The sequence below is a fragment of the Chanodichthys erythropterus genome, chromosome 23 (assembly GCF_024489055.1).
Source record: "Chanodichthys erythropterus isolate Z2021 chromosome 23, ASM2448905v1, whole genome shotgun sequence".
NCBI lineage: Eukaryota > Metazoa > Chordata > Actinopteri > Cypriniformes > Xenocyprididae > Chanodichthys > Chanodichthys erythropterus.
Window position 1 is genome coordinate 16,176,958 of NC_090243.1, and position 12,432 is coordinate 16,189,389.

At 35.3% G+C, this 12,432-nt stretch overlaps 1 protein-coding gene across 1 annotated transcript in view; it reads right to left on the minus strand.

Moving 5' to 3' along the window:
- asic1c (acid-sensing (proton-gated) ion channel 1c) overlaps window positions 1-12,164 on the minus strand; it is a 91,926-nt gene extending 79,762 nt beyond the window's left edge. Inside the window, exon 1 of the mRNA XM_067377404.1 lies at window positions 11,610-12,164. Within this exon, the coding sequence (XP_067233505.1) occupies window positions 11,610-12,164 (555 nt within the window). The remainder of the gene's footprint in view (window positions 1-11,609) is intronic.
- Between the last annotated feature and the right edge of the window lie 268 nt (window positions 12,165-12,432).

Consider the following 12,432-nt stretch of genomic DNA (forward strand, 5'->3'; position numbering starts at 1 on the left):
GCAGCTGAAAAACACCCCCACAGCATGATGCTGCCACCACCATGCTTCACTGTTGGGACTGTATTGGACAGGTGATGAGCAGTGCCTGGTTTTCTCCACACATACTGCTTAGAATTAAGGCCAAAAAGTTCTATCTTGGTCTCATCAGACCAGAGAATCTTATTTCTCACCATGTTAGCAAACTCCATGCGGGCTTTCATGTGTCTTGCACTGAGGAAAGGCTTCTGTCGGGCCACTCTTCCATAAACCCCGACTGGTGGAGGGCTGCAGTGATGGTTGACTTTCTACAGCTTTCTCCCATCTCCCGACTGCATCTCTGGAGCTCAGCCACAGTGATCTTTGGGTTCTTCTTTACCTCTCTCACCAAGGCTCTTCCCCCCGATAGCTCAGTCTGGCTGGACGGCCAGCTCTAGGAAGGGTTCTGGTCGTCCCAAACATCTTCCATTTAAGGATTATGGAGGCCACTGTGCTCTTAGGAACCTTAAGTGCAGCAGAAATTTTTGTGTAACCTTGGCCAGATCTGTGCCTCTCCACAATTCTGTCTCTGAGCTCTTAAGGCAATTCCTTTGACCTCATGATTCTCATTTGCTCTGACATGCACTGTGAGCTGTAAGGTCTTATATAGACAGGTGTGTGGCTTTCCTAATCAAGTCCAATCAGTATAATCAAACACAGCTGGACTCAAATGAAGGTGTAGAACCATCTCAAGGATGATCAGAAGAAATGGACAGCACCTGAGTTAAATATATGAGTGTCACAGCAAAGGCTCTGAATACTTAGGACCATGTGATATTTCAGTTTTCCTTTTTTAATAAATCTGCAAAAATGTCAACAATTCTGTGAACAAATGATTTTAGCAAATGGCTGCAATATAACAGAGTGAAAAATGTAAGGGGGTCTGAATACGTTCCGTACTCACTGTGTGTATAATATATATATATATATATATATATATATATATATATATATATATATATATATATATATATATATATATATATATATATATATATATATATATATATATATATATATATATATATATATATATATTATAATTTATTTATTTATTTTATATTTATTTTTATTTTTTTAATACTATGCAACTAATGAAAGGTGGGGCAGATATTTTTATAATATATATTTTTTTAAAATATTCATATATTTTTACTAAATCAAGGTTTTTTTATATTAATGTTTATTATTTTATAATAATATATAGCTGTATAACGTCACTGAAACAGATCTGTTTCAGATTATCAAAAAAAAAAAAAAAATATATATATATATATATATATATATATATATATATATATATATATATATATATAAAATTATATATAAAATGTACATACACACTCACACACACACACCTCTAACACTCACCTTCCATTAGTTGCATTGTATTTAACAACAACAACAAAAATATAAAAAAAATACATTTTTAAAAATTCATAAAAATTAAAATAAAAAATTATCTTCCATCCATACCTTCTGTTATGGTCATAGGGATAGTATTTAATAAACAGATTGCACAAATAAATAAATATTAAAAAATAAATAAATAAACTAACATAAAAATGAATATAAAAATAATTTCTTCCACATCTTCCATTAGTAACAAAATATTGTGACTTTGATTTGTCTTTTTTTATTATATTTAGCTGATCATTTGTTTTAAAATCTTCCTAGCAAACCTTCATGGCAGCATCAATATCCAAAGGAAAAATCCTGAAATAATGGAACTGTAGCGCATTATTATTATTAACACATTTAGATGACCATGCCATTTATTTCTAGCACCGCCATCATCTTTGGCATTTTAAAAGCACACAATCTTACAGCAGAACCATGTGTAACATGATTAATACGTAAGAATCAATTAAATACTGCTGACTTAGTAAATTAATAACATCTCCGTACAATAGTTAAGGTTTAAGCATGGAGAGAATCAGCATAAAGTCTTAGCATGAAATCCATTAACATAACCACCATGAGTGCTCAATGAACAGGGACTATCAGACGGCACAGTCAGGCATCCGCGAGCAGGACGGATGAGTCTGAGAAGGGAGATTACAGCAGCAGTGAGCTGAAATCAGCTCAGCTCGCACAGCTTTATTGACTATGAATATAAGGACACGGGTTTAACGACGACTACAAGACGGCGTTTCTCTTCAAACTGTGACAAATGCACATTTTAATGAGGGCAAAGTTGTCCTATACTGTTCGCCAAATAGTTTGTTGAAATGGCACAAAGCATTTTCTTACTGGACTTTATTGTATATTTGACATAATACTAACAAAAAGTAGCTTTGCTGGGAAATAATGACATAAGATGTCACATATTACTAATTTGTTTATAATTGAACCATTTCTAACTGATGCTTCCAAGACAGTCACAAGACATTCTTCAAAAAAAAAAAAAAAATGCAATTTTAACAAACCCTCAACTATTTCAACCTATTATTTTTGTTCAGGAACCAAAAATAAACGAGGTTTCTGCAACACAATTCACAATTCCACAAGATTTGCCCTGTCAGGTAAACAAGTATGATGGATAGCACACACTGAAGGCACATATACAACATCCCAGAGTGTTTGTGCAGATCACTCCACCACAGGCAGGGTCAAAGCATCATAACATACTAAGTTGCCAAACATAGAAAAATTCTTATTTGTAGGGGAACATTTAACTTATGTTATGATAAAATTAAAAATAAGATTGAGGTAAAAATAAAACACCCAATTATCCACTTATCAGTAACAAATGTAGGTCATATGAATTCTCAAAAAAACGAAAACAACTTTATGAATATGCATCTTAATATTATGAATAATTTAAACAGATCATAAATAAAATAAAATAAAATAAAAAATATCTTGTAGGGCCACATTTAACTTTTGTTACGCTCTGGGCAAGAAAAAATGAGACTGATAAAACTAAAACAAATATATTTCTGAAACAATGTAGGTTATGTGTTCTCAAAATAAAAAATTGCATTTTAATATTATGAATATGAAATGGAAAAACAATAAAAAATAACAATACTTTAATATCAATACTTTTAATAAAATAGAAAAATGTATTTTATTGTGCATTTTAAATTCATGTATTATACATAAAATAAATTTTAAAAAATATAAATTTTTTAAATAAATATAAATGAATTTTAAAATAATGTTAACAAATATAAATAAATAATTTTAAATAAATTAATAAATTACTAAATAAATAGATTTTTTTATAGAACTGGATACATTTGCTTTGACCAATTTTGCAAAAATTGAAATGACATACAATAATATGCTGTTAATCTTTTACTATTTAAGTCTCTCAAAACCACAAAGAGCTGTAAGGCTCCATCTAAATATATGGCCACAGGGCAAAAATAATGCAGTTTGCTATATTAAAAAGCTGGCATAACTTAGACACATCTTACACCAATTTGCCCAATCTGTAACTAGTCCTGCACATGCATGTTAAAAACTTAAATTATGAATAATTCCCTTCCAATTTCCAATGGTGAATTTCTGTAGATCGATGCATAATTGTTTGAGAAAGAATCACAAAGCATCTGTGAATCAATCCCCCCCACCATCCCTGATTTATAATTCTCACTGCATCAGAACTGAGATGATTCCCCACACATTCCCAAAAAACATGTTCACATACAGCTCAGCATCAATTCCTACAAAATTGCTGCAAAAGTGTGAACATATTTTAAGGCAAGCTGACCCGGCATTACCTTTAATAGTGGTGGCATTCATTTTCCTGCCAAAAACACTGGCCTTTGACTCCCATGACTCATTTATAACGCAGCCTTCGTACACTTCAGGAGAATGATAGCATCAGGAAGCTCCTCGAAAAAATGTGCCGTTTCCCACAAAAGCATCATAAAAGTTATTGATGTAGTCTGTATTGTGACACTACTTCTGGCAAATCACCCTCAAGTCAAACGATGAATATCATAAGACGACAATCATGAAAAGAGTGGCGTCGCCTTCTGAGGTTTCCTCAGCCGTGTCGGCGCAAAAGACATTGTCTTTTATTGCTAAAAGCCACCTCAATCTGTTCAAGTCTCTGGGGCTCGGCAACAGTTAGCATGAGAAAAATAAAAAGTGAGGCAAACCTCATCTCAAAGAGGACTGTGAGCAGCAGGTCAAGATGAATATTGATCAAAGAGTGTAAGAAAAAAGGATCCGGGCTCAAAGAAAGTGCCTGATTAGACTTTAGCAGCTTCTGTCATCCGCAAACGGTTAACGACAAACGCTTGAAGAGAAACTTTGCGATTGACGACAAAAACAAAATTGCAATGTTCAAATAAACATCTCTTGAGTCTCTAAAGTCCATTTGTTTGATGAACACAAGCTAATTCTGCTCTAATGCAACATGATAATGAATGCCAGTGCAAAGGCCTTTCTTTGTTTACACGGATTCTTAAAGCATTTTGTATCAAACTTGAGACAGAAATACAACAGATGTGTGAACAATAGTGTAATCTAGAGTGAATTCCATCATGTCGGCTTGAATCAAAAGGGCATGAAAGTAAATTACAATAATTACAATCATGAGCAGTTAGGATGTTCTCGCTGCTTTTCCGACATGAAACAGAAATGCAGTATTATAAAGACAGAAGATGCCTGAAAGCTGTGTTTGAAAGACATCCATTATGTGATTTTTAAGTTTATCCTCTCATCCTTTGTATTTTTCTGACGTAGTGTGAACGGGGCAATTAGACAATATGTTTTCCTGTAGTGCAAAGGGCCTTTTCTTCATTGTGCACTGAAATAATGGAGACATGTTATGGTACACATCAGACAAGAAAAGAGTGTGTGTAAAACACCCAAACACACTTCAACAACAATCAGAGACTACGGCCTGTTTTTACTGCATTACGTGCATTATGGATCAATTTGAGAGCAAATCATCTCCAATTTGAGGACTCTCGATTTGTTGGAAAACACTCACCAATTTTGTGCCGAGATGGAGCATGGATAAAATCTAACCCTTTATACTGAAGGTTGACCATGACTTTGCCTGAATCATCTTTTGTTGGTCCTAGAACAACATTTCTTGCAAACAAACTTAACTTTAACCCTAAAGCCACACATTGTAAACCCCAATGTAATTAATTGGTTTGAGTAGGACGAGTAGAACTTAAATTAGTTCAGTCAAATTAAATTTTATGAGTATTTAGCACTTTTTCTTTCAAGTTCACAGAAATGATATATTTAAAGGATAAGTTCACTTTCAAATTAAAATTTCCTGATAATTTACTCACCCTCATGTCATCCAAGATGTTCATGTCTTTCTTTCTTCAGTCGAAAAGAAATTAAGGTTTTTGATGAAAACATTCCAGGATTTTTCTCCATATGGTGGACTTCAATGGACTCCAAACGGTTTCAGTGCAGCTTCAAAGCGTTCTACACAATTCCAGATGAGGAATAAGGGTCTATTCTAGAGAAACCATCACTCGTTTTCTTAAAAAAAAAAAAAAAAATATATATATATATATATATATATATATATATATATTAAAATGTTATACTTTTTAACCATAAATGCTCATCTTGAACTAGCTCTCTTCTTCTCTATTAGAATTCCGGCAGTGTAGACTATGCTACATGTATTACTGCCCTCCTCAGGTCAAAGTTTGAACTGATTGTTATATACTCAATGACAAATTAGTTCAAACTTTGACCTGTGGAGGGCAGTAATACACTTAGCAGTGTCTACACTGCCGGAATTCTAATAGAGAAGAAGAAGAAGAGAGCTAGTTCAGGATGAGTGTTTATGGTTAAAACGTTTAATTTAAAAAAATAATAATAATAATAATAATCAGAAAATGAGTGATGGTTTCTCTAGATAAGACCCTTATTTCTCATCTGGGATCGCTGTAAACTATTTTTGACCTTTAACCATTTGGGCTCCATTGAAGTCCACCATATGGAGAAAAATCCTGGAATGTTTCATCAATAACCTTTATTTCTTTTCGACTGAAGAAAGAAAGACATGAACATCTTGGATGACATGGGGGTGAGTAAATTATCAAGAAATTTTAATTTGAAAATGAACTAATCCTTTAAGTAAACGGAGCCGTTTCATTGTTGAGTTTTTTTAACTTATTTCTTTTATTTAGACGAACTTATGTTTAACTGAAACTGGGCTGGGATTTCTATTTCCCAGCATGCTTTGCCCATGACACTCAAAAGGGAGAGCAAATGATAAAATTAAGTGTTATATAATGTTTTTTGTGCAAGATTATTGTTAAGTGGGAGATTTAGTAGTGATTAATGTTTTGTTATGCTAATTTAGAAGAGTTTCTGTTAATATGGGTTTTTTGAGAGTTACCATCATGGAGACAAGTGCTGCTCGGTTTGACAGCAAGTATGCTAAATGCTTTATATTTCTGATCTCATTCAGCAAGTGCTTTAACATGCTATTATTAACATGTTAGCAAATTAGCATTTTCTGAATTAGCTTGTTATAGCTAGCCAAGGTTACATAATACAAATGTTCACACTGAGGTTACAAGAAAATTTTAAGTTAAATGTATGAATTAGTGTACTCAAATATTTTAAGTTAAGAACAAATAAAAATCTGCCAGCTCTACTTAAACTTAAAATTGAGGCAACATAGGGTCCGCGTACAGTCTGCGTGACAGATTTCACCACCAGAAAAGTATGCACGAACGGTATGCACACTGCCTGATTTTTTTGTAACTACGCATACTTACGCATACTTTAGGCTTAACTAAAACAATTAAAGGTACAGCACATAAAAAAGGTCTTGAAATGTCACCTGAAAATAAAGTTACATTGCCAATCGCTCTCTGCCTGTCAATCAGTTTGCTCAGTCAAATTCTGAAGAGAGGGCTTGTGACCGAAGAGATGAAGAAAGGCTGATTTAATGGCTAAGTCTAGCAAAAATGGCTTACAGCACCTTTAAGTACCTCTACAGATCAAAGGGAAATGAGTGATAGATAAAGTCCCAAGAGGAGATAAAGGACTTAGAAGTGCAAGCAAGAGTACATAAAGCACCTCCACAAAAAAATAGAGCAGGAGAGAGAAGCAAATGAGTATTTGGGGAGAGAAACGAGGCGCTCCAGTGAAATAATTTGTAGGATATTGTTCAATAAATTGAGTGACCAGATCACAAGCACACAGCATCCATTGTCTTTTTCTTATTTTGAGAGCAGAATGAAACGAAAAACCTTCAAAAAAAACCCAATTGGTGAGATCAGAAGAGCTTGTGCCACAGGTGTCACATTACAAATATCAACCACAATACTTCACTGACACTGTCATGAACAATTCAGCTTGCATGATGAACGGTTTGTCTGGAAGAGCAAAAAATTCCATTGGCTGAATTTTTTTTTAATTCTATTCTATTCTATTCCGTGCCTGGACAGAAATCCTATAGAATATTTAATAGACATGTAATAGATTTTTTTGAGAGGAGTCTCTTATGCTCTACTATTTTTACTGTATTTTTGATACAAAAAAAATGTATAACATGTTAAATATTAAAATACAAATTTAAAATAACTCTTTTCTATTTGAATGGATTTTAAAATGTAATTTATTCCTGTGATGCAAAGCTGAATTTTCAGCATAATTACTCCAGTCTTCAGTGTCACATGATCCTTCAGAAAACACTGTATTATGCTGATTTGCTGCTCAAGAAACATTTCTTATCATCAATGTTGAAAAATGTTGTGCTGCTTCATATTTGTGTTGAAACTGTGATACTTTTTAGGATTCTTTGATGTATAGAAAGTTCCAAAGAACAATTTAATCCATCCTTTCTGATTTTTTACTGGCCCCAATTAGCCTGCTAGCTTAGCCTATAACAAATGTTCAATGACACATTTTGTATACATTTTTGATTGATCAGGCATTTTAATAGTTACCCACTGGGGTCCTCTGTGAACTTTAATAACTCATTAATAACAGGATTAAATAAAGCATGATGGGCAACCAAGTCCGTAAAGTGAAAGATAATGATTATTTGTAGCAAAACCTCTGCACCCACACTGTCCCTGCCAACCTTAGAGGTTCTTACAGCTACAAAAAACTGGCCAGAATTCAAACCATTGTGAGAATAAACACACACCCATCACTAAAGTCATTGTGTTGCTTGGAAAACCTGACTAAACCCATTCAAAATGAAGTGATGAAGCTATGTAGAATGAGTCACTGGTTGGACAAAAAAACCTGGTTGCAGCTCAAGGCCCTTTGGACTTCAAGTCCCCGTGAGCGACAGCCAAATCAGCCCTATGGTTAATCTGAGTCTGTGTGTCCCACATGGGCATTACAGCACAATGTGTTCGTGCACATGTGCCAAACGCTGAACCCCATTTCAGATGAGCCGAAATATTTAATATAGGCTCATAATTCACACAGAATTTAATCAATAATGTGTCCATGAAATATTCCTTAGTATAATTATAATTCCTAAATGCATGCTTTTGTTTTTGTGAATGCTTCAGGCAAGAGAAATTACATAGTTGTAAATTTAAAAAAAAAAAAAAAATGTAGTGCATGCATTTTTAGTGCTACATTTAGTGAGGCATGCATTGTAAAATAAATAAAAATAAGTGTGGAAATTTAGTGTTATAATCATTATTAGCTGCAAAATCCACATAATAATGATGCCACAAAGCTTTTACTCTCTCTGAGTAAAATACACACACACAAACACAGTTCTATGCACCTACAATGTTTCAGTGGACTAAACAAAGACGTCACACCTCTTACACCTAAGCTATAACTAAGCTCCGAGAAGCACAAGCACTAAAATACATAATGCGCAATATTTTACTATGAAGACATAAATGCATGATGGGAGAGACACCGTAGTGCATTATTTCAGGGCAGATATGGGTGCATGGACCTCAGCATGTACCCAACAGTAATCTGACAGCTCTTAGAGTACTTTCACAAAACAGTTATATACACACCCAGACACACATTCGTGCACATGCACACACAGATGCACACACAGATGCACACGAAGTGACGGCTTTCGAATCATCTCAACTACCTAGTGAGTGTTTGTCATCACGCACAACAATAGCAATTACCCATGAATGATTTGCAGTGCAATGCAATGCCTTGTTGCCAGGCAACACTCATGTTAATGAAGAAAGCCCTTTCTCTAAGTAAAAAAGTATAGGGAATGTTACTCGGCTGACAGAAGGGGGCTTGAAAACGAGATGGATCACAGCTGAAAAAGAAGATGAAAACAGATGTACATAAGGTGTTGCTAAGGGTTGTGCTTTTGAATGCTAAAGACCAGGATCCAGCCCTTGAGGGTTTCAACAACAACACTGAATGTTAATAGGCACTTGGGTTTTCCTAAGTACGCTTAATTTTCATTAAGCACCGATTTCTCCCTAAACTAGATAAGTGTGCAATGGGCCCAGCCCCAGAGGTTTTACACTGGTACTCAACATTGATGTATATATTGTCAGGAGACCATATTGTAGATACCTGATCGCAACACTTATTTTCATTAGAGTCAATCAAATGCCACATTAGAAAGAATTAACCTAATGTTTGCACTCAGAGTTTATGGCATGCATAGTCCAGTTAATGACAGCCATTGTACCTCATTTACTCATTTTGGATACTTATGATGGAAATTAAAAGGTAAATGATACAAAATGAGAAGAACACACAAAATAACCTGTCTGCTAAGTATCTTTATATTAAAAAGGCCATTATGTCAAATGAACTTGGAGAACCTATCGACATGTAATAGTTCCAGCAATGAAAATTCTGATATTTACTCACCCTCATGTTTTTTTTTTCAAACCTACAGTATAGGATTTTATAGCAACGAACACTAAAGGAGAAATCTTTACTGGTCATGAGAAATATTAAAAAAATTTCATGCAATTACTATGAATGGGGACTGAGGCACTCAAGCTTCAAAAAGCATGCAAAGTCATAGTAAAAACAGCATAAAAGCAGTCCATATGACTCACTATATATAATAAGCCTTCTAAAACCATATGATAGTTTTGTGAATAAAAACCCTACATTTCTGTCTCCTTCTCACACAAACATATGACTTCAAAGGACTTGGAATATAGTGCATAAATCATATGGTCTTGGTGCATTTGAAGCTTTCATGTCATCATTCACTTTTATTATGAAAATAGTGACCGGAATATTCTTCAGAAATTCCCTTTTTGTTTTCTATGTAATAAAGTCCAAATTAGGACAGGATTGAATAAATACATTTATTTTTGGGTGAATTGTTCCTTTAATCCTATTGTCACAAATATGAAAAACGAACAAACGAATGCTTTATACATCTGTGGAACACGGTCTTGAGGTATAAACAAGACTTTTCCTCTCATCTCCTACCCCATCCATGTCTGACATCAGCAAAATTCTTATTATGATTGTGCATGCTGATATTTAAAGCGTGCATAAAGCGTCCTCCTGGAGGTGAGGAACAACATTAACCCCAATGTTCAACATCACCTTAACTTAGACCATAATGATAGCTGAAGTAATTTGCTCCACATGTCCAAACCAGAATCCAGCAATAAATTAGAATCAGTCACAGGATTTAACTCAATATCTAGCACATAATTTGCCAGTGTGCATATAAATCAAATTAAATCGATATGCAACAGCAGCAAATAGAAAAATCCAGAAAAACACCTCACAGGAAAGCATTATCAACGTATCCTCAATGGAAACTACTGTGATCAACCAATACCACTGTACTGTACAGTGCTTGATGTCAGAATACCAGTTTCACATCTTCAGTGCAATAACTAACTGCAAGAAACTGACATTTTGCTCTTTGCCCTCAGCTGTGTTTATTATGTAATTTCCTTATTCGAACAAGGTATTTATTCTCCTATGATCACAGGCAAGTCAAACTGCCATTTAAATTAACTGGAAAAATAGTAAACAAACAAATGCTTAACGTAATTTAGCCTACACCTCACCAACAAAATAAACCATTTTAATGCATAGCTTTTTAATGAAGTTCATCAGTCTGTAGCTCTGAACTCCTAAATTGTGTTAAATTTCAAACCAATCCACATTGTCTCTATAATCAGTGACTATTTTTATATACTTAATCTTCTTTAGATTAGAGCTGCTAACTTTTCTTAATGAATAATAATTAGCATAAAGATATTGTACATATTACAATCTTAAAGTTACAATTCATCTAGCTTTAGTCGTACATGTGTGCAATTATAGTCAGTGAGAGAGCATGTGCACTCTTGTAATGTCAAAGTAGCCATTTGAAAGTCGTTCTTGATTTTTACTACCCAGAAGCCATCGATTCATAAATGTAATTGCATATTTCAACCTATAGATTTTCCTGCTGGATATGGATTTGGGGAAAAAAAAAATCTACACTGCACAAGCAAAAAACTGAGAAGTCTCTTGTCAACAAAGGAGTAGTCTGAAAGAAAAAGAGTAGTAGTTTGCGTAATTCGATACACACAGTCTCAGTCAATGGCCCCGTGTACCTCATGTGATATTTGCCTACTGTATAAACCAACAGTGCTCGTAATTCAGTTTGCCACAACTTTTTAACTGCAGTAGAAGAATATACCAACATGGTAACTTACAGTGGTGAAGTTTAGAGGGAAGCAATCCTCCCCTCTGAAGGTGCACTGCAAGAGCATCTCGTTGATATCGTGGCCCGTGCGGTTGTAGAAATCCGTCATGTTGAACTGCTTGGGCTTGAAGTTGGCAAAATTAGCCTTGTCCTTCAACAAAGCGAGGACTTCCGGCTCGGCCAAGTGAGGGTTAGCGATCTGATAGTTCTCGTTGAGCAGTGCCAGCAGCTCCCCAACGTGGTACAGATCGTTCTTTGTGATCTTTGAGAAACGAAACTCGTTGAGGTTGCAGAAGGTGATGGCCGGGAATGTGAGGTTGGGCGCCGCCACCTCATCAAGTTTGGTGACGTGAGGGAACTCAAAGTAGTAGTACACTCGGTCCATGCACACAAACATCAGCAGACCCAGAGAGCCCAAGAAGGACAGTGACCAAAGGAAGCGACGAAACGTCATGTGCCCGTAGGCGAATATGTGGCTCATGCCATGTAACGTGGAGGAGTTGGCGAAAACTTGGAGGCTGGATGGCCTCGTGCTTTCGATGCTGTCTTCGGAGTCTCCCTTCATGGCTGTCATTGGTATCCACTGAAAACTACTGGTAGAAAGTGTGCAAATGAGGCAAGTCTAAACACTTGGAAAAGCAGCAAGTCTTTGAAGAGGCTCTTTAGGTAGCTTTCCAACGAGTGGTAGTCCTCACTCCATCTGCGACCTCTTCCGCTGTCTCTGAAAAAGCAGCTGTCATTCCATGCAGAACCAAACACAATGACAGCTCCAAAAAGACCAAGTCACATGAAAAGACAGGAGTGACGCCGTCCGGGTTCTGAGGGACAAAGCA